We start from the raw sequence: 22,799 nt of genomic DNA, 5'->3' as shown, positions 1-22,799 counted from the left end.
GAAACTAAAATGCATTGGGAGAAACAGTATGTAATTGATGTGTCCGTTATGTTGTACTTGCTATTTTATCTTTTCTCTTTTTCCATCTTACTCCCATCCCATTTTCCATCAGTCTCTCTTGCTTTTATACCTGTCATCTTCCAAAGCACATTAGAAAGGCCACTCACCATAAACAAAGTTTGTTTGGCTTGGTTTGTAAGAAAGAAATTAAAGAAACTTTTATTCCCCTTCTCCATCTCCACTTAACATTTCAATCAGCAAGTTTTTCCCGTCTTTTTGACAATGACTTGAGACTTCAGGCAATTGCCACCATGGTCTGAATAGCTGAAGAATTTAGACTTGGTCTCCTTCCCTTGAGTTTTCTAGATAAGTACAGGAAGACCCTGAATAAATTTGCCTTCTGTCAAAGTCCTTTCTCACAGTTTTTCTCAAAATAAACACTGTTTTTCACATATTCTTTTTTTTTTTTTTTCAGCAGAACCTCTCTGTGACAATAATGAGCAACCTGTGTTTCTAAGCAGGTTTTAAGAAAAATTAGCCAGACTCATGGCCAGAAGAAGAGTTCCCTGTGTTTCAAACTTGGGATGTTGAAGGGATTGAATGCTCATGCTGGGTGTCCAAAGCAGTTTGTTCACCACCTTGGAGCTAAAGGAGGTCTCCCCTGTATCTGATTTCAGGGGGAATTCTTCTCCCTTGGGAGGCTGCATGGTGCTTGAGATTGTGGCAGGGGTAGGACTCTTAAAGATGACATTGAAACCTGAAGACATGTTGGGATGTGCCGAAAAGCTTGCCTGAAGAAATCCCACCAGGGTTTTTCAGTAGTCCTTGCAATTGACATTGCTTACCAACTTTCTGCACATGAATTCTTTGTGCAGGGTGAATTTTGTGGAAGTGGCCTCCTCCCAGCAAACTCAGCAAACTTTTTTTTTTGGAGCAGCTAGAGTGAAAAGATGGCCCTGGCACTTTACCTCCTCAATAACTGAGGCCGGGTAACTTGTCTCTGTATAGAGAGGTTTGTTTCTTCCTTCTCTTGAAGAAGTAGCAGGGTGGGCAGGAATTATGAGCCTTTAACTTAATCTGGTGATAGTTTGATTAAAGCTTCTTAAGATTTCCAGCATAATTTCCTCACCCCCCCCCCCAAGGATATAGATATATTATTTCTGTAAACATACATCATATGACTAGAGTATTCTGATTTTAAAAAGAAAAATAAGTAAGCCAGCTATGAACTTTGCCAGAGATGGAGGGCTACAGAGAATGAAATTTTAGTATGGGCTTGTGGGAGTAGAATATGGACCCAAAAAGAATTATTTAGCTGTATTTTTAAATCCCCAACTTGTACATAAGTTAAAACTTGATGCTTTTGGGAACAATGCTGTTATATATCATATTAGAGGTACTGATATACAGTTTTTTTGTAGGCTTGCTGTCAGCCCAGCTTGGTGGGGAGTGTGGGATTTGAATGGGCAGTTTCCTGGTCAGTCAGGGACCAAGGATTCCTCCAGACAATATGGTCTGCTGGGGCAGTGAGCTGGTGACTCTGTTTCAGTGGTCAGCTGCTGCACACTATCCTGTTCATGTTTGGTAATGCAAGTATATTTCATACCTCTCTTTGTGCTCTTTTATCTCCCAGATTCTAAGGGGCACTGGAGGAACCACATGCTCTGCAGTATGGGGGTTGCTGTTTTTTCTTGATTAAACTTCCAGATTTGTTCTTTTCTCCTTGTATTTTATCTGGCAAAACTTTATGTCACTTCTTTCATTGTTCATGCTTGAATTTCAGGCTTGTTTGATGTAACTCTCCCCATACTTTCTGAGGCAGAAAATTCATCTGGAAATTGGATATTTATAGCTGGAAGCAACTCCTTGGGTCATCAAATTCTGTGTTCACAGTATGTGTCAGATTGGCTGCTAATAGTTCTCAAGAAAACCTTAATATAAAATGAGAAAAATTCAAATCCTGATGAATAACCTTGAAGTATTTTTTTACCAGTATATTTGCGAAGAAAAGCTGGTATTTGTGGCTACATGTATCTGAAGTCATTATTTCCAGAGCTTTACTGGGAATTATTAATTTCATTTGAAAACTAAATAATAATTTGACAGCTTTTACCAGAAATACAATCACAAGATAAACTTGATGTGTCCATTACAGCAAGAAGGGCATTTGAAATGCATAAATACTAAATATCTAAATCGCAGCAAACTTTTATGGAACTCATTTGGGTTCTAGGACTTTAAACATGCAGTTATGTTCCTTCCTTTTGATGTGAATGTCACTTTAGCACAGCTGTGCATCTTGTAGGAAGAGTAGTTTCTAGAACAAATATGAACCTTAAGTATGTTTCTTATTCTTTACTTTGTTTCTTTTCATCTGTTGTTCCCTTGGTATTATCACTTCCCATCTTCATTATTAATCACTAAGCAAGAAAAAATAAAATTAAGGTAAGTGAATAATAAGAAACACATTTGCCAGACAACTCTTGCAAGAGGACATAGTAGGGTATCATTTTCAACTTACAGTCAAGAGGAACCTCAGTCTGGATGTGCTTCAGGAGCTGGATCTGTGCACCATTCCAGCTTTGAAGTTTTGTGTAAGGCAGGGGGAGACCAACCAATCCCTTTGTCCTTATCAGCCAGTGGCTGGGCTGTATTTGGAGAGGAAGTGAAAGGTCTGTGGAGAGCACTGAACTGTGGCAGCACTGAGATATTGAAAGTTGTCTTGTGTATTTCTTTGGGGTATTATGTTCGCCTGTTCGGTAATTACTCTTTAATTGTCCTTGATTCAATTAAGAATGCTTAGAAGAACAACTGTGATTACGGGTAGGTCCCAAAGGAAGGTCCCTTTGGATTCATGCTGTTGTTAATCACCAAGAAGCTAATCAGCACTTAAAAATATATATAATACATATTAATTCCCAAGTATTAAAATATTTAAAATTAAAGTATTTAAAGGTATTTTAAAATTATTAAAAATACACAGTTTAATGTAAAAAATCAAAGTATTTAAAATATATATCTAAGTATGATTATTTTTAAAATGATGATTCATCTCTCTATTTATTCTTGTGCTTATTTAAGTTTATGTTGTATATACTGCCCTGTTATTGCAAGATAGTTAAAATGCATAGAAGCTGCTCTGACACTTTGGAAGTTGAAATTTATTATGTCTTATGCATTCTTTGCTGGCAGGTTCCAGTTGCACACTGTTTTGGGCCTCCAGGACATTACAAAAAAAAGTTTTGCACTGTGTGCAGGAAGTCCCTAGAGTCACCTGCCTTTCGATGTGAAGGTAACTTAAACCTTGCTTGTACAGCCATGTGTGTGTCACCCAGTAATGTTTTGTTTATTATCCATTCATTGGTCATGGGAAGATGTACTTCAGACTAAGGAATAAGAAATTAATTACCTTCAGTAAACCACAGACTTTGTCAAACCTGTGTGCTCTTTTCATCTTTCCTCCAATTTACTTTAAGCAAGTCTGTGGTGGTTTCCAATGAACTGCTGCCTGAGATGGGCAAAGAATAAGGAGCTATTATGGCAAAAGAAAGAATTGTCATTTCTTATTTAATTAATTTCTATTAATTAATTTATTAATTAATTTCTGTTTCCAGTGGAAACTTTTGATACAGAGAATTCAGGTATTCGTATTGCTAGATAAGAATGTAGAATTTCCTGTGTTACTAGTCTCAGATATCTGTTACTTGTGATGAGGATGAGATACCTTCAATGGAAAGATATTTGAAAATATTATTTGTCAAAATAGAACTGCTCTGAGTGTTCTGACATGGATTCTCTGAAAAAACATTAATTAAAGAAATCACCCAAATACCGGATTTTTTATTTTAAATACATGTTGGCATGAGTACATAACTGATTTTGATGGAGGACAGCTCTTCAGTTCTCCCTTGTCTTAAATGTCTTTTAGTTGTTCAGTTGAGTTGTGAGGTTAAATAAAATTTATTGTTTTATAGGAGTATTACCTCTGAATTGGTTAAAGAAAGTCTAATGAATGAAGAACCAGTTCTCCAGGGAATTGAGTTGCTTCCTGAATTGCTGTGTTGCTAAAGATTATGTCTTACTTAATATTTTTTATGTGTATGTGTAGGGGAAGCAATCCTCTTTGATCAGGGCATTTAGACTTAGAATGGCACAGTATTTCTGTTTCTGCTTTTGTCTGTCAAGTTGCATAATGGAGCCAAACTCTTATTCTGACTAGTGGGAATATGTCACTTAGTAAAGTCACTATGTGACTGGGATAATTTGGTAGGATGTTCAGTGAGCTACAGATACCACAGGGAATTTTCTAGTGATCTTAGTAAGACTCAGAACCTGTGTGCCATGAGATAAACATAGAAATTTGAAAAGAAAGTAGTTATCACTATTTACGCCCTCTTAACCATTGTAAATAGCTTTTGTTTAATAATCTAATTTGGTTAAAGGTTTCTGAATTTTGCTTTCATATTCTTGCTCTCTTAATTCTACTACAGTCTCATTGTATCCATTTGTTGTGGCTTAACCCAAGCCAGCAGCCAAGCACCACACACAGCCACTGCCCCACCTGTGGGTCTGGGGAGAGAATTGGAAGGGTCGAAGGGGAAAACTCATGGGTTAAGATAAAGATAGTATCATATGGAAAGCAAAAGCCATTCACACAAGCAAAAAAATCCCAAAAAACTCATTCCCCATTTCCCAAGGGGATGCAGGTGTTTCACATCTCCAGGACATCAGGGACCCCTCAAGCCTCACAGTGACTTGAGAAGACAAATGCCATCACTCCAAACATCCTTCCTCCTTCTTGTGCCCAGCTTGAAATACTGAGCAGCATGTCAGATGGTCTGGAATATCCCTTTGGCCAGTTCAACCTCCCATGTACCTCTAACTTCCTTCCCAGTGTGGCAGTACAAAAAGCAGAAAAGGCCTTGGCTCTGTGTAAGCCCTGCTCAAGAATAACTAAAACATCTCTATATTATCAACCCTGTGTGCAGCACAATCCCAAAACACAGCCCCATTCTAGCCACTGTGAAGAAAATTCACTCTACCCCAGCCAAAACCAGTGCACAAGTGCAAAGGAATAGTTTTTTCAGATGTTTCTCTTTAAGTGTTTGTAAACATGAAACACATGAAATCACATGTTCTAGTTAGGTATTACAGATGCACAGAATTTTCTGTATGGTTCATTGAAGGTTCTGAATTGTTTTCCTCACATGGATTTGACAGTATTACTATTTTGTGTTTCCTGAAGACAGTAAGTCTACAATTTGTTTCTCTGCTATTTTTTTAAAATGTATCTTAAAAAGGGCAGCTGAACTTCATAAAATGCACAAGATTCTTCCTTTACTCTTCAGAAATGCCTGTGGAAATTGTTTTAGAAGTGTAGTGTTTTAGGCTGCAGAACTTCTAAATCCAAATGGAGATACTGAACTTTCTTCTTCTTTTTTTGGGGGGGGAGGGAGGGGCGACTATTTCTAATGACTCACCTTAATACTACATATCTAGTCTTTTTTATTATGTTCATGTCTGATACTAAAATTAAGAACTTTTCCTAGACTCTTTACCACAATTAAGATAAAAGAGGGTTAAGATGAAATTACCTTTTCTGAACAAATTATAGACATCATTAAATGTACTTGTAAAATAATTTTAATTGCTGTTTTTCACTGTTTATATCTTAAAATAGAATAAACTTTCTTGAAAGGAAATGAAAGGTTTCACCTGCATAAATATTGTGGATGCACAGTAGGGAACCAATTCTCACAAATGAGCATGCATATGTACTAATCCATGGTGAAATAAATACATACATTTCATTGGTAGAAATTACAATAGATTTACTACAAATTCTGCTGATAGTTTCTGATTGCTTTGAATAGCTATTTTTTGCTACCACATTTCACTGGTGTCAGATGAACACGGACTCATAATGGTGAGAATTGTTCTTCCTTTTATTTCCAAGAAGAAGGGACAGAAAATAAAATAAATAAATAAATATTTTTTTAAAAAATAGGGTAATCTAAACTTTTTTTGGTGCTGAATTCTTTACAGAAGTTTCTTCTTAAGTATTGACCAGGAGCAGCAGATTTACTGGAGAAGGAGGCAGTTATCATTTTAAAGGCTCTTCTCTCAAGTTCATGTATCTGAAATTAATCAGTTTGGGTTTTTTGGCAATCATAAGGAACTTCCATAAATAGCTTGAACAGAAGATCATCATTCTGTTATGAGTTAAAGAATTATGCAGATTATGGAATGGCTGATAAAGATGAAATTTCTTTTTGTAGGACCTCTTAATTTGATCTTTACATTCAAAAACATCCTCTTTCCTACACCAGGATAGTCATCTTAAGAGATTAACTCCTATGACACTCCTGCCATTTATGTGAACATATTTCTTAACAATTTTGGGCTAGGGTTGGTGCTAGTAGCAGCAGATGTGAATTAAACCAAGTGCTCTGTGTTCTTACAAAGAACATGGGCACTGTATGCCTGTATTGGTAGAATTAGTAATAAAACCCCCAATGCTTTTGTAAATTCCTTGAAGCTGTAACTTCATCTGTAGACACTTTTAATGTTAGTGAGAGTGTGATTCAAATCATCTAGTTTGCCTGGTGTAGTTGAACTCGCAAAACTGTAAAATATTCCTGTTACATCTATGAAGAGGGAGAAATGTGAGTGGAGGAGGGACTGTGCCCCCTTCAGCTCAGAGAGAAGTTCTTGAGTGCAGTGAAGACACTGTGCGTGGGGAGCTGTGATTGTGGTTTGACTTAGTCATGAGTCTTTGCTTCGGTGTGATGGTAGATTACGTCTTCTGTGGAGTTAGAATTACACAATGTTAATTCTGCTCTGGAAGAGTCCAAAGAGATTTCAAATTGGGTATTATTCTCTATGTAAATTAATAATATTGTTTTCAAGACACATGCAGATAATGTACGAATGTGTGCAGTTGCTACCTTCCAATCTTCAGGTTGCAGTTCTCATATTTTTGTGATATGCTTGGAGAAATAACCTGTTTGACCAGAACTGAAAAAGCATTTGAAAAATCTGATGCTTGTCTCTTGCTTTCATTTTCTTGATGAAAAGTCAGATGCCTTCCGAGAGCAATGCAAGTATTTACAAAGCAGCTGCAGGAAGATCTTTTTCATCCATCTCTCTGTTTCTGAGGCCCACAGAGAACCCTCCTAACTCTTGAAATGATGAAGCTAGATATTGACATCTATCAGTAATTGTCTTGGGGGTTTTTTTTGTAACTCATCCTTTGTGGCAAAACTGTAGATTCTTTTCTTTCACATCTGGTATTTCAAGTCAGTTTTTAAATAATGAAGGTATTTTAAAACCAAAATTTGCCTAAACTTCAGAGTTCATTAAAACTTCTTACACCTACAGTACCTACAATATTTTGGAATGTTAACCTTACTTAGGAGTGTGCTCTGAAAAATTATTTCCTTTTTTTTTGGACCATGAAATAGTGATTTACTAAATATATATGTTGATTGAATCAAAGTGGCCTTCAGGCACAGGTATGTTGGAGTAGGCAGCAGTTCCTGTGAAACTGCGAGACGAAGCCAATCTGCTGTACACATTTAACTTGCTCTAATTGGAGGAAATATGACAAGTGCTGCTTATGAGCAAAATTAGCTCAGCCTTTCCTTTATATTTGCTTCATCTTTTTAACACAGAGGAAGTGGAGGAACACACAAAACAATGCTGGTAAACTCCTTTGTTGTCTACCTTTGCTGAATGTAAAATGCATGAAGGAGATAAAGTATGGTGTGAAAAAGGTAATGGAGAAGTACTGAAGGGAGGGAGAAAGGAGATGCAGAAAAACCCTGGGGTTTCCAGCCTAAAGAAGTTTTCTTGTTTTTGTTCTTTTAGTTTGTGAGCTACATGTGCACACAGACTGTATCCTGTTTGCTTGCAGCGACTGCCGGCAGTGTCACCAGGATGGGCACCTGGACCATGTAAGTGCAGATGCCTCTGCAGGGGAAGGTGCTCATGCATTTTTTGGTCTAGAGAAGGAGCAGTCTTGGTGTTTAGTTTCACAGGCTGCCAGTTATCAAAGAACTTTTGTTGCTTATTGGCAGGCAAAGAATATATGTGACTTCAGTGTATACTACAATGAGTGAGATGGACTTAAATGCTGATATATTCACAATGCTTTTTTGAACTCCTGCTGAAAAGTCTATGAAATGTGTGCAACCTCCAAATTAAAAAAAAATAATCAAGCATCTCAAATAAAAGTTTGCTTTGCAAAAGCTGTTGTGGAACTTTTATTTTTTTTTTCTTTTTTTTTCTGTATGGTGAGCTCATTGCATCCCTGGCAAATATTCTCTTATCCTCATGCTTCCTGCAGTCTGAGTAAGGCAAGACTGCCTATTTTCTTATCTTCTTATAGTACAGTAGATAGAGAATACTGATATTGTAGGATGGCTTTTAAAAATAATTATTTTTAGTGAACTGTGAAGGAAAAACACTGTGATTTTTTTTTGATAATTTGATGGAACTTCTTTTAGTGAAATGTAAGATTGTTAAAGATTCATACTTATCTTGAGAAAAACTTAGTGCCTTAGTCTCTGTTGCTATTTCCTCAGAGCTGTTAGAATTACTGATTTTAAAGTTGTGTTGAAAATGTGTCTGTATCTGATTTATGCAATGCTAAGTCGTGATGTGTTCCCTCAGGATACTTACCACCATCACTGGAGGGAGGGAAACCTTTCTTCAAGCGCTCGTTGCGAGTTTTGCAAAAAAACCTGTGGGTCTTCTGAGGTGCTCTCTGGCATGAGATGTGAATGGTGCGGCATCCTGGTATGTTGTGCTGCTGCTGCTACATGTGTTTGTGGGAACCACATATATATGGGCATGTGCTTGTTTGAACACTTGATATAAGCATAATTAATTTGCACACTGTATAAATATATATTTTGTATACACTTTATTAATATACTTAATCTATACACATATATGTATATATATTTATGTGTTAGATGGGAAATCTGATTTTTTAAATCCTCCTCATAGTCATTTTAATGATTAACTCTCAAAGTCACAGTGAAACTCCACGTAAATCCAATGGAATTTAACATGGCCTAATCATTACAGATCTGCGGTTAGAAGCCTGCAGTCACTTTCTGTGTTAAATAATAATTGCTTTCAAATCATGAATTCTGCAAGCTTAAGGACTTACTGTTTTAATATATTTACTCTGATTTCAGTATAGAATAGGTCTTAACCTGTGTGGTTGGGGTTTTTTAAAGCTGTCAATACCAGTTTCTGTGTTTTTCCATTCACATGACACATGTCTATTTCCTGTACAAGCTGATGGTGCCTTTCAATAATTCTTTTGGAAACCACAGCTTTTCACACACTGATAAACAGTGTGCAGTGCAGATAACAATTAGTCCATCCACTTAATGCCACCTCATATTAAAATATGATGGAAGTGAAAGTAGCACCAGATGAGGTGGGAACTAAAAGGTATAAGTAAAAAATCATTAATTTGCTGCTTAAGGCTAGATGAGGTACTCCATTATTTAAATGGAATTCATGTAGTAATGATTTAAAATAAAACTCTAGGGGTTATTCAGTATTTCAGGTATGATTTCAAAGGTTTTAGTTGTCTTTTTTTAGTATTGTGGGGTTTTTATTTTAATCTGAGACATAATTTCTGAGGTGGGAGGGACTGTCTTTGGGAACAGTCTAAGAAATGTAACATGCTATGTGGCCATACTTGCAAAGGCATGTGTATTCAATAATGGCAGAGGTTTGCAACAGTGTAAAGGCAGAAACTATCCAGTCACCCTTTGGAATAAAACAGAAAATGGTCTTACCTCGGAATCTGCAAATGGGTACAGCTGTGTACTAGGATACTGCTCTTTTCAAGCTATTCAGTATAACCTGTACACCTTTTCCATTTCCCCCAGTAAATATCCACATAGAGTAGAAGATCAAAGTTTGAGACCAAAACTTTAAACTTCTCTGTGTAGCTGTATAAAAACCATTCTTAGTAGAACAGGTTTGTGACCCTTGGAAGTTTCTTGACATATTAAGACTCGCCATTGTTGGTAAAACCTTAATTGAACAAATAAATCTAGGGTGAAAGATGGGCCATTCATTTAATTAAGGTGATTTACAAAAGGCCTATATAACCCCTAAACTGAGTTATACAATTTCAGTCATAGTTTGTTTTAAATAAATTTATTTGCCATGTGTATCACAAGTTCTTAACTGATGTTGTTGTTTATAGGCTCATGCTGCTTGCTATGTAATTGTCACACCAGAATGTACCTTTGGAAGATTAAGGAATATGATTCTTCCTCCAAATTGTGTTCAACTGTTTTCTCGCAACTTCAGCAAATTGCATTGTTTTCGAATATCAGAAAATTTGCAAACCGAATCAGGTAAAAGTTTTAAAGTTGAATGCAAGTAATTGATAAGTGTATTTAATGCCGTGTCATAATTCAATTAAGTGTATTATTGCTCATTTTTACTGGCTTTTTTGGCAGTACTATAACTTCGTGCCATTTCTGGAACAGGTTAGAGATTTTTTCAATGGACTCTGTGCAAAATGCGGAAACTTCTGTTTACTTATGCAGGGCAATTTGTGAATTATTCTTGAAACAAAAAACATGAAAATGAGAATATTTGTGGTTTTAGTGCTATCATTGCTGGAAACACTTCTTATATTATGTGTTCAGATACTTTTATTTGTCTCTTGGATTAAGCATCTGTCCTTTTAAGATTTCTGTGCTGAAGCAATACCATGTGTCTAGGCAGGGTAATGTTCTGCTGCCATCTAGAGTGAATGTTTATTTAACAGTTCTTTAAGAACAAGAATTCTTTTTAAGCCTGACGTACACTGAAGTATCTTTTAATTTATATTTTGATTTTTATGCACCTGTAAAACCTTTCTTTTGGTGCTTGAATGGCATAGGAAAGGAAATAAAAGGTAGGCAAAACACAGCTCATGAAAGTTAAATATTTGCAATTGCTCTTTTCTCAGTCTGGCAGATTGCTCTTGAACTTTCTGCTCTGAACTCAGGTTTGGTTTTGGTGAGCAGAGCAGATCCTGAGCAAGACCCCTGGACTCTGTTTGCAGCACCTGTGCCAAAAGTCCTGCTACTTCATGAACTGCATGACCCAAGGTTTATGTAACCCAGACACATTCCAGTGACCTGTCAAAAGCAGAGAGGAGCTGTTAGGTTGCTTTTGTGGTTTGGGTTTTTTTTCAGTGCATGTTTTTCATTTGTAATGAATTTACTTGCTAGTCAAAGATGTAGTATAGCACCCACTTGAAAATCATGGCGTTCCTAATGCTTCCAACATAAGAAGTAACGAAAATAAAGAGAATTCTAGATGATCTTGATTTTGCTGTAAGACTCACTGTGAACTTTGATTCAGGTCTATTGTTAGGTATTTCACAAGTGTCCCAAAGGTTTAAGTGAAGATAAAGTTGTGTTGTTATAACTAAGAGAAGTTAATTACAAACCTTTAAATTAGAGTCTTTGGTTTGACTCTTCTGATGTTAACTAAGTTTCTCTCTTCAACAGTGGTGTGTTCAGATTTTAACTTTTTTTTTTAAATTTCTAAATCAGTTCTTAATAAAAATTGAGCATGGAGCACCTTAAGTGAAGGAATCCAAGGTTTTAGCTGCGCCTTCTACTCTGTCCCTTCAATATTTTAACAGATTGAAGAAAAGGTTTTCTATTTCAGGACTTATGCTACCTGCTAAGTGTGTTAGTTCATGCTATGCATAGTCAAGATTTTTTATAGTTAGAATGGGTTTTTTTGCACTTCTTTAAGGGAAAAGTTTGTCTGATGCTTTGAATTGAGAGAATGCAGCCATTAGCTTGTGGTCAGAAGCGGGTGGAGAAATATGGATGGAGAAATATTCACTAACTTAATTTGGACCATTTCTAGTGTTTTACTGTGATATGAAGTGGGGGAGTGGGGGATGGAAGTCAAATTGAGTAAAACTCACCTTGTTTGGAAAGACAGAATGCATTTTTATAGTTCTTAGCCTGTGTCACAGAGGTATAGTATAGCAACACCCTAAAAAATCTCATTTCTAACACAAGTTCTCTTTTCTCTGTTCTATGAGAATTTCTGCCCCTTGGGCTCAGATCCTCATAATCCAATGGGCAGCAGCCTCCCAGGATGGAGGGACTGCTGATACCCAGGGGAGAAGGGGCCAAGCCATGGGGCTGCTCCCCTTTCCTCATGCTGTAGATCTGTTGCATACCTGTGAATTTGGCAACTGCCTCAGCAATTAACATCTTACCTTTTTTTTTCATGATCAGTGAGCCACAGCTGTGGCTCAACACAAGGCATGGTGAGTAATATTTGTGGTTCAGCACCTGCCTTGCACTCCTTTGTAAATAAAGTGTTTTGTTCTGTGTTTCCATAGCTGGCAGTGCTTTTTAGTGCCTTGGTTTAGCACCTACTAGATACTAGTCTGTTGTCTCCACATGTGACTCCTTTTATACCATCCACATCCCGTGGAGCCTTGCTTCGAGAGCTGTTGCTAGATGTTTGCCATTCTGTCATCTGCAGATCAGGTGTCTGCAGGTCACTGCCAAAAGCACCAGACACTATTGCTATATGCTCTTTTTCTTTGCCCAAATTCTTCCTCAAAGGCAGAGCCAAGAATTGTCTTGAACTAATTCTCACATCATCCTGTGTCGAGGAAACTCAGTGCTGTAGCCTTTTAGTTCTTCTTGTTACCCTTGTTCACAGAACAGACCTTCATTTTCTAACAAAACCCCAGCAGCTCCTGGCATGTGCTGAAAGTTACCAGATATGTCATGAATTCAGCAGCTCCCTGATACTCTCTTAGGATGTATTTGATGCTCCTCTGACAAAGAAGCAGCTCAGGACAGCCACCCCAGGAGTTCCTGCTGCTTTTCCAGGGAAAGGCTCTGGATGGCAGATCTTGTTTAAGATTATGTACATGTGAGGAATGTTTTAGGGGAGTAAGGAACTAATTTGTTGGAGGGTAATTAGCACTCTGTGATGGCAGGCTCATTAAGAAGTTCCCCTGTGTGGCATGCACAGAGGGGACTCCTCTGTTGCCACAGCTGACAAAGATTGTGAAAAGACCAATCTGAGGTACCAAAGAAGTGTTGGCAGTTGCCTGGATGAGTTGACTGCTGCAGGCATAGCTCCTCCCAGGCTGGTGGTTGGGAAGTGTCAGATGACTTGTCCCATGCAGTGAATAAGCACAGCCATCATCACTGATATACTGGGAACCATTTGTCCAAAGTAGCTTTTGCCACTGTGTGAATGCTAAGCTTCATCACCAACATTCAGCAAACATCTCTGTGCTGAAAGAGGCTTCTTTTAAACTCTTGAGCTACCAGGAGATGCAATGGTAGAGCATTGTGGAGCCCCTTCCTGCAAATGACTCCTGCCACAATAAGTTTCAAAGAAGTCATTAAACTTCGCTGGAATAGTTTCAAGATGCTGGTGGTGTAGATTTCCCTACTATTCAGACTGAAGGAAAAAGTGTAATAAAAAGTGAGCTTCTTCCCATCTAAACTGAGAAAGAAGAGGTTTGGGAGCAATCAGCACCAATCCTCTCCTGTTGTTATATTTACTACTATTTTTTTTTTAACTTGTCTGGAGTGAAATTCAAGAAATCATTCAACTCTCTCTTATTTCAGGGTCTTTCAAGACCATACTATCTAAATTTCTCTCCAGTTTGAAACTTGATCTGTTTGTCTGTTAGCTATAACAGGGAGAATATCTCAACACTTTTCATTTTTTAAAAACCACAACTCAGAAGTGTTATTATTGGTCTTTCTTGTAGACACTTGAAGCATTACCCAAATATTCAGTGAGTTACCTGGTGTCAAGTTTAGGACTACTGCTTAGTACCTTTCTTGACATGCTCTGATTCTGCTTCTTGGAAGGTTCTCCTGCTTTAGGATTTTGACTTCCCCAGTTTGTTTGGGTTTTTTTTGTTTTTGTTTTTTTTTTTTTTTTTTTTTTCTTTTGTGCTGAAGATCTGCCTTTACTTGTCTTATTTTATATTTTCTTTCCTGTTTTGGGCTTTGATTTCTTGCTTCCTCCTTCAGCTGTAAAGCATAGTTTTTACAGCAATGTTTCCTGGCTTATGTCTTTTGGGAGCTTTGCCTGCTTCCCAGTCAAGACTGACTGGAATTTTCCGTGGGTGTGTGTGTGAATACCATTGTTTAATGAGCACTTGCATTGCACTATACTGCTACCCTCAGAGAAGGAAAATTGATCATGTTTGGATTTGCACTGGTCTTATATGGCCCTGAGTGTCAGGAATGAGAACACTGTGAGGATGTTCTTCACAGAAGCAAATGCCAAATGTTCACAGCATTTATTTTAATATTTTTAAAATATTTTGTGTATGGTTTTACAAGGGTGCATTATTTTCTGACATGTTAGCTCCTAGCTTTAGAGGACAGCAGCAATTTCTTTCTCTTTAGGTGTCAATACCTGTGTTTTTCAGTTGTGGAAATTACTGCTATAACACCATTATTCCTGCACAGAAGGCTGGATTGATTTGATAATTTAAAACTTAACAGAAACCATCTATACTTCAGTGACAGTCAAGCATCATGCTTCAGAAAAGAATGAAATGCTGTAGTTGCAATATTAGAGCTAATACTATAAGGATCTCATGTATGCCTTCACTGTAGCTAGATGACAATGCAGATTTGATTTTTTAATGCTGTTTAAAAGCTATGACCTATTATCATAAAATAGATAGAAAAAGGAAGTGTGCTTTTCCTTTTGTGTTAGCTTGTTTGATGGGAACTGTTCTTCAATGACAAACACCTTCTTCCTTCCATTCAAATTAACAAAAATCCTTTATTAAAATGTCTCTGCTATTACAGATGAAGATGATGATGTTGATGGCTCAACACAAGGATCAACAAAAGATATCCAAATTTCAACCGATTCAAGTAAGCAAAAGTTTAGTAAGGGATGAGTAGTGACCCATTTCTTGATTCATATAATAATCTTTGTATAATCTTAATTTGTGTTGCCTTTTGACAAATTATCAAATGGTTGTTTTTCCAATGTTAGGTTTTAATTTCAGGTCCAGACTTTTGGTTCAACACATTTGTCCAGGGTGTTACAAATACCTTCTCGGTATTTTCTGTTGGTAGGTTGACAAAAGTGGCAGTCTGTTCATTACCTTAACAAATAGGTCATTTCTCTCAACTTGGTAATTGAAGAAAGAAAACATGGTGTTACTAATCCATAGATAAGCAACAAATTTAAAAGGAAGACAGCCATGTCTTTTCAGACCCTTTTGCTTCTAAGTTCACTGGATCCAAATTTTGCTGAGGACATTGGGTGATTTTTATTTTTTTTTTGGCTTGGGCATGTTGCAGTAAGCAGGACTGAGCTAGACTGGCTGCTTTTTATGCACTTAAATTTTTAAGCATGTGGAGTTTTCTGGGGTTAGTAACAATCAAATTCTTGCTTTTTAAAAGATGAGGTAAAACTGCAGTTTAAGAGCTTCCCACTGCTATATCCATATTACTAAATAGAACAACATGGTACATGCTACCTAAAGTAGCTGCATGGATTGTTGTAAAAAAGGACAATTCAAATAATTTCAAACACTATTTTTTTAAAAAATCCTGAAGTTCTTGCAAAGTTAAGAGGCTAATTGTGCAAATGCTTGAATTCTTAAAATGCTTGAATTTTTAAAAACTGAATTTTTAGAAATTCAGTTCAATAAGTGGTTAAATCAGTTATAGAAGAGATCTCAAACATCCTCTTGTTTTACTTTCTTAGTTTCTAAATGTTCCTTAAGTTATGATCCACTGCCATACTTCCTTACTATGGGAAGATGCTCTAACTGCAGTTTGTCTATAAAACTTTCACTTTTTCCAGTATTTTAAGTGACTTAAGTGGTTGAGTGTGAGGAGTTCTACATTTCAACAATTAAGCCTATTTCCCTTATGACTGTCAAAAAGAGCCAATTATGTATCCAGATATTTCGACTGGATTAATTGAAAGCATTAGTGCATACTAGTTCAGCTTTAATTTAGCCTTCCCAAAAGAAGAAAAATATATGAAAATTCAGTCGAGGATACAATAGCATGTCATTTGTTCAAGGGTCATGTAAAGTATCATTATTTGTGTTTTAAAAAGAACAGTGGTGTAAACTGTTTTCCAGAAGAAGCAAGGACAGCATATGGAGAGGGATTTTTTCCCCTAAACATACTTAAGAAAACTTTAAGCTCTCATAAAAAGGGCCTTTGTGTTCTTCTGTAACTGCTTACAGATAAATAAACATATCACACGTTCCTTGGCAGATGCTTGGAGAGGCTCTAAAAACTAAGAGAAGAAGGGTTAGGAAGTGGCTACCAGAATGGGAGGACAGCTGTTAACACAGATTCGTGCTACAAAATTGAAACTAGGGGAGTTTAAGCTGCTGAAGAAAGCAAGTTCAGAGAAGGCACACACCTGTAAATGGCTCTCCTGGAAGAGAAAGAGCTAGAGAAACAAAGAAGGAAGGAAAGGAAGGGTGGGAGGAAGGAATCTGGGATTCTAAAATGCTCTATTCAAGGGCTGTAAAAGAAAAAATACATAGTTCTCAAACATAAATGCCATGTTGTAAGTTATGAATCCTAATACTGAAATAAACCAAAATTTGATAGTCCCCACTGTTGTAATATGAAATAGCAGTAGAGAAGGAGAGCATAAAGCATGTAAATAACACAACTTGTTTGGGAAAAAGTCATTCTTGGTAAGCTATGGTTCTAGTTTAGTCTTTTAAGAGCAATTTTCACCATGTCACACTCAGCATAGGCCTCTAGTTTCTTAAGTGACAAAATTATTCAGGACCACATCATTTTCCTATTTCAGTCACAAGCCACATGTAAGTCTTTTCAGAAGCCATGTCCTGCCTGTGGGGGTTTGGAAGTCAAAGGGAGCATGAACTTTGGAATCATCCAATGCCGTTTTATCCTTTTCCTGGGAAAACTTGGTATTTTAGACTCTGAAATCAAATTCCACACTTAAGTAAATTATGCCTGGAGTTAACCTTTTGTAGTTACTTTCCCCTTGGAAAGGGTAAGCAGATTATTTTCAGTTTGGTATCCCATGGTAAGAAAAAAAAGTAATATGTTTTTTGGGAGAAAGTCCTGATACTATGTACTCTGACCCAATAGCAAAAGGTAGGAGACACTTAGCAGTGAGATGCCAGTATTACAAAACAGGCAGTAACTCCTTTAAATACCACAATTTGATAAGTGCATCTGTGGCATATTAGCAAGGGGTTGTATATATATATATATATATATATATATATATATATATATATATATATATATATATATATATACATATATACATATGCATATATACATATACTAAGTCGGGGTATGTAGACTTCACTTCTGCCTCTGGATCACTTTCTAATATTGAAAAACTTGGAACAGGTGGAAGGAAGACCTTTACCTAATTTCAGAAGTGGTTATAGTTGTGCTTCTTGCCAAAGCTAGTTAGACAAATCAGACTGCCATAAGACAGCCCTTAATTTGCATGTGTTGGATGTGCTCTTCACTCAGATTTCTGCATTACTAATTGCAGTATGTAGCTGTTTGTTCTTTTGTTAATGTGCTTCCACAAGCTCATGTGCAAGCAAGCCACTTTTCAATGGGTTGCATTAGAAGTGTCCCCTGTGAGGAGGACAGTGACAAAGTTAAATATGATTTTTCACTGATAAAGTTGAGGAGGTTTTTTGTGTGATTGATCCCAGATTAGCAGCATTATGTTTATTTAGCTAAGAAATATGCTTGAGCATTACTAGTGGTCTGTAGATCTAAACTTGTTCTTGTAAACCAGTTTATTTTGAGAGTGCGTCCAACTGTTCTTTGACTGTTCTTAAGATATGGAGAGCTCATAAAAAATTCTCCAGTTACAATTGCTAGGGATTCTCTTAGGCCAGCTAGTATCTCATTAGAGCAAAGTGCCTACAAAGGCACTTCAAATGAAAACAAGTACTAGACCTTGGATGAATGTTTTTATTCTCAGATGGTTGTCTACTTTCTGGATTGCTAGAGAAAACAGCAGAGATTTTGATAGTGTTATGAAAGTTCATACTCAGAGCATCAGCTGTGCTGTCAGAAACCAGTGTTCACTTGTTTTCTCAAGTTGTGTTAGTGCTAAAGAAAGGCACCCAGGACACAGTGTGTCTTTTGGTTAACATTTGTCTATTCTGTAGTCACTATGGAGATCACTCTGACAGAAATCTGTGACTAAAATAATTCCAATCCTTCTGGCATAGATCCAGCAGAATTTAAAGGAGTAGGTCACTTTCTGATGTGTGCTATGGCCTCAATGCAATGGTTTTTGAGTTTCAAGGGTACTTTAGAAGTAAGAGTTGATGATACTTATATCTTCCTTAGATTATGGTTTAAAGGAAATTATCAACAGACACAACCACTATGATAAAAATGTAATTTTTTTATCTTTTTATCATTTTTCCACTGTGATTGGAAAAATGAAAATCCGTGGCGATACTACTTTTCATATCAACAAAAAGAATTGAAAGGTCACAACATGTCATACCAGCTTGGGTGTGGCTCTGAACAACCTCATCTAGTGAAAGATGTCTCTGTCAGGATTCTTGTACTCTGTGATCCTTGAAGGACACTTCCAACCCAAACTATTTTATAATTCTATGATTTTATGTATTCGGTCAGTTTTCCTTTGTGCATGCTTGTGTCATACATGCTTCCTTCCTAAGAGTCACAGCGTGGCTGAGGTTGGAGGCAGTATGGAGGTTATCTAAAACAGCCTCCTGCTCAAGCCAGGTTACTCAGCAGTTTGTCATGTTCAGTAAGATTTTGAATATCATAATACAGTCATAGAATGGTTTGAGTTAGAAGGCACCTTAAAGATCATCTAGTCCCTACCCCCATGACATGGATAGGGACACCTTCCACTAGACCAGTCAATATAGCTAGCTTTGTCCCAGGAGAGACTAGGATAACTTTGGAGTAGGATGGGAGGCTGTACTGGGGACTGCTTTGCTATGCAATGTGGTATTTATGAATGTAATGCACACACTTCATGCCATGACCAGTGGAATTGATAATGAAATATCCTTAAGAATTGGACAAGTCTGCACTGAAAAAAAGTCCAAGTTACATCTCAGAATAAGGAGAAATAAAAGTAATGAGAATTAAGATATCATGATTCTTCTTTGAGGGTTAGAATCTCATTTTTAGAAGACTGTTTTCATCTGTAAGTACTAGATAATCCTTTAGTTGTATGGTGTCAGCTTTTGATAGAAGTTGGAGAACGTACACTAAAGCAGAAATAGGTGGATTAGAGACAGCATATTTAGTTTCAGGTGGTTCAAGAAAGCTGACACTGAAGTGTCCTTGCAAAGTATTTATACACTGTAGTCTTTCCTCATAGTCTACCACTTCAGCATTGAGATAGCCAGTGATGCACATTTCTGCCTGGATTCTTGCTTACTTTTTATCAGTCATCAGTTAGAGATGGTTCAGTGGCTTTCTTCCTCCAGTTCCAGTTCTCCTTTTTAATCCTTCTGTGGTAAATGGCAATTTGCTAGTGTGTTTCATTGAACCTAAATACTGATATTATTTGAAAACAAAAGGCTCTTGGTGTTTTATTCTATACTGCGAAGTATTTCCAAGCTGTAAGGGAAGCATGGAAATAGGCTCCAGCATGTAACACATCTCCTTTACAATGTGTTAACAGACTGCACAATTAACCAGTTGTGTGGGAATTACACCTGGTATATGTGGCTTTTGCTTAATTTCTAACATTTCAAGAATTGCAAGTGATAGCTTCTGGTGATTGTGCTACTTGATGGTGAATGCAAGTGTACGGATTTATTGTGAGATCAGACTGTAACACTGTGCTAATACAATGGGTGACTTTTGTTAATCATTCAGTCCAACACTGCAATAAAAAGGGCATATTCTCTCATTGAGAAATAATTATGTCTGCTGTAAAGCATCAGCTCTCTGGGGAGTACCTGCAAGAACCTGCAAAACTGAGCAGCTCATCAGATGTCTTCATAAAGATGTGATCAGGAGGGGACACAAGGTCTGTCTTCATGGAATCTCCTTCTTGGTCTGGATTGATTAACTTGGTTTTCTTTCCAGAGGCAGTAAGGACACATGTATACATTGCTAATATTACCTTGTTCCTAAAACCTCACAAAACCTGTCTGCTTTATGAGAACTTGGTTGCATTTTGCTATTAAAAACTTTAAAATGTTGCTTGAGAGAGACTTCATCACAGAGCAGCCTGTACCTGTATCATAGCCCATTTTTGTGAAAGGTGAACCTGAAATCCTTCACTCTTCACCCTTTCACAGACACCTGTGCGACAATCCGCACTCAACACTTTGAGCATGGACTTCATAAGGCTTTAGTGAAGTGAAACACAGCAAAGACTGAAGGTCTTCATTTGCTGTACCTTCTTTCTTCTAGTTTTTCTGTTGTCCCTGTATTTTCCTCTCACTACCTGTATACTTAACCAGCTATTTTAGAGACTTTTTTTGGAAGCACGTTCACAGAATTGGCAGTGCTTGGGGAGCTGTTCTCAAGGGGGTGGCACTTTGTCTTGGTCTTCAAGTTATTCAACTTGTCAACAATAAATGCAGTCTTGAATTCTGAGGGTGAAAAAGCACTAATATACACAGTCTGGTCCTAACAGTTGTATCAAAAGCCAGGATAAAACTGTGATTAGTTCTCCCTCTTTCCTCTCTGAATGTACCCTTGTTTTAAATGAACAGTAACAAAACAACACTTAAAATAGTCAGCCTCAAAGCTTGTCCTATGACAAGCAATGTTCCCATGAAGAAACATTTCAGTGGGTTAAAAGCAGTAGGTTTTTAGTAGTTATATTATACTCTTCCTATTCAGGTAACTTTCTGATTCAAGGTATGTGTTAATGAAATACAATTGTTTCAATTCAGGTAAACAAACACTGAAGATATTTGATGGGAACGATGCAGTGAAACGCAATCAATTTCGACTAATTTCAGTTCCAAGGATTGCAAAAAATGAAGAAGTTGTGGTAAGATACTCAGTGAGGGTCAATTTTTCAGTGTGATGCATATAATTTCATATTAAAATAGTAAAAAGCTAAGTTTTATAAATGGAAAGTAGTGCTTTTCTTTTAGAGCATCTGAGAAAATGGTGGCTTATATATCTGTAGCATAATGGCGACCACAGTATCATGTGTTAAGCAGATATTCTGCTTCCTGGTGTTACTCTGAAGCCTGATTTTACTGATACAAGCAGTACAGGATAACCAGCTCCTTAGATCTTGCTTCTTTTCTGTAGTAGTGGTTTGGTATTTATCCTGGATAGCCTCCAGTATTGCACTTGAGTTAATCAGCTTTGAACACTACAGCTTGTTATAGTTATCTCCACCCCTTGGCTGTGAAAACAATCAATCATTGATCACATACTGACCACTCCCTAGCTTTTCCAGTGCTCCATCTGGGATGGAAAAATTACTTAGTACTACATCAAATGTGCTTTACAGATCTTTATTTACTGGGCTAGGCAGAGACCCCATGCTGTGAGAGATAAATCCCGGAGAGGGAATAGGGTGGTTTGCAATAGAATTGTGCGTGGTGAGGTCTCAGAGTCATAACAGACTTGACAAAGTCTGAAGAATGTATTACATCAGAATTTTGACAATAAAAAGCTAAAGATGGTTAGGATTTTTATCTTGATGCTGTGCTCCAAATCAACAGGAATTTTGCAAAGTGTTTGTAATTTTCTGCCTGTCAAAGGAATTTAAGAAAAAGTATATACAGGACTGAAAACACTTTTATTTAGGAGTGCTACTTGCCTTTTATTCACATTTTACCAGATTGGTGCTTTTAATAGCAGAGACGAGGAATATAAGTTCTTATATGTGAGCTGTATTGACTTCAGCATCTGTGCTAGCAGAGGTGCTGCAGGAATGGGCGCATTATGGATGTAAAATTTCTGTGTGCATCTTGCAAGGTGTGTGGGTTCAGGGCAGCTTTGTGGCTGGGAAGGTCACTAATTTTTAGCATCCCTTAGTGCAAGAAGACTGAGTAGCAGAGTTGGGTTCAGTCAGGTGTAATTTACCATTTTCCTTGTGGAGTCAATTTTATGTGCATGTGTAGATTTATTGGACCTGAATTTTTACATTTGGTCTTAAAATGGCTATCGCTTGCCAAAAATACTGTGGATTGTCTTCAAGTGCATTGATATCTCAAGTTCTCTTTCATGTTTGCTGAAATTTGTTTTCAGAACTTCACTCTTTTTTTGATCTTTTTGGCCATTGCTATGTATCCATTGCTCTGAGGTTAAAATATACATTATAGGTTCGTTTCATAAATCAGGTATTTATAATGTCTGTGGCTGCATATGTATTAATGGTATCTTTTCAAGTAAATGTTAATTTGTCTTGCTGTGTTTAGGAGGCTGCTTTGAGGGCGTACTACATAAATGATGACCAGCAGGAATATGAGCTTCAGACCTTTACACAGCAGGTGCTGCTCTCTGATGATGTTATCAACAGGAATGATGCTGCAGAGGACAGTAACTTGGGCTCAGTATTCCGAGAATCTGTTCCTGAAGCTTGGATCATCAGAGCCAAACCAAAGGATGAGGAAGTGATCAGAATTTATCCTGCCTGGCTAAAGTGAGTATGTTCCTTCTTGATCACAAGGTTATCCTTCTTGGCTACATTTGTCCTCTGTAGTCTAGCCCTGTTTGCATTAGTTATTGAAGCTGCAGAGCTGTAACAAAGAGTATGGTTTCTTTTTCTGTATTTCAGGATTCTTC

General features: G+C 37.2%; 1 protein-coding gene across 1 annotated transcript in view; it reads left to right on the top strand.

The window, feature by feature from the left end:
* The window catches only part of DGKQ (diacylglycerol kinase theta), an 81,148-nt gene that overhangs the window by 30,298 nt on the left and 28,051 nt on the right, over positions 1-22,799 (top strand). The window contains exons 3-9 of the mRNA XM_062513886.1: positions 3,193-3,292; positions 7,870-7,955; positions 8,674-8,799; positions 10,238-10,391; positions 14,859-14,927; positions 20,945-21,045; positions 22,433-22,656. Coding sequence (XP_062369870.1) covers positions 3,193-3,292; positions 7,870-7,955; positions 8,674-8,799; positions 10,238-10,391; positions 14,859-14,927; positions 20,945-21,045; positions 22,433-22,656 — 860 coding nt within the window. The remainder of the gene's footprint in view (positions 1-3,192; positions 3,293-7,869; positions 7,956-8,673; positions 8,800-10,237; positions 10,392-14,858; positions 14,928-20,944; positions 21,046-22,432; positions 22,657-22,799) is intronic.

This window comes from Cinclus cinclus, chromosome Z, assembly GCF_963662255.1.
Source record: "Cinclus cinclus chromosome Z, bCinCin1.1, whole genome shotgun sequence".
Lineage (NCBI taxonomy): Eukaryota > Metazoa > Chordata > Aves > Passeriformes > Cinclidae > Cinclus > Cinclus cinclus.
The sequence above is the reverse complement of the archived record's forward strand: the minus strand, read 5'-3'. Positions and strand labels throughout refer to the sequence as shown.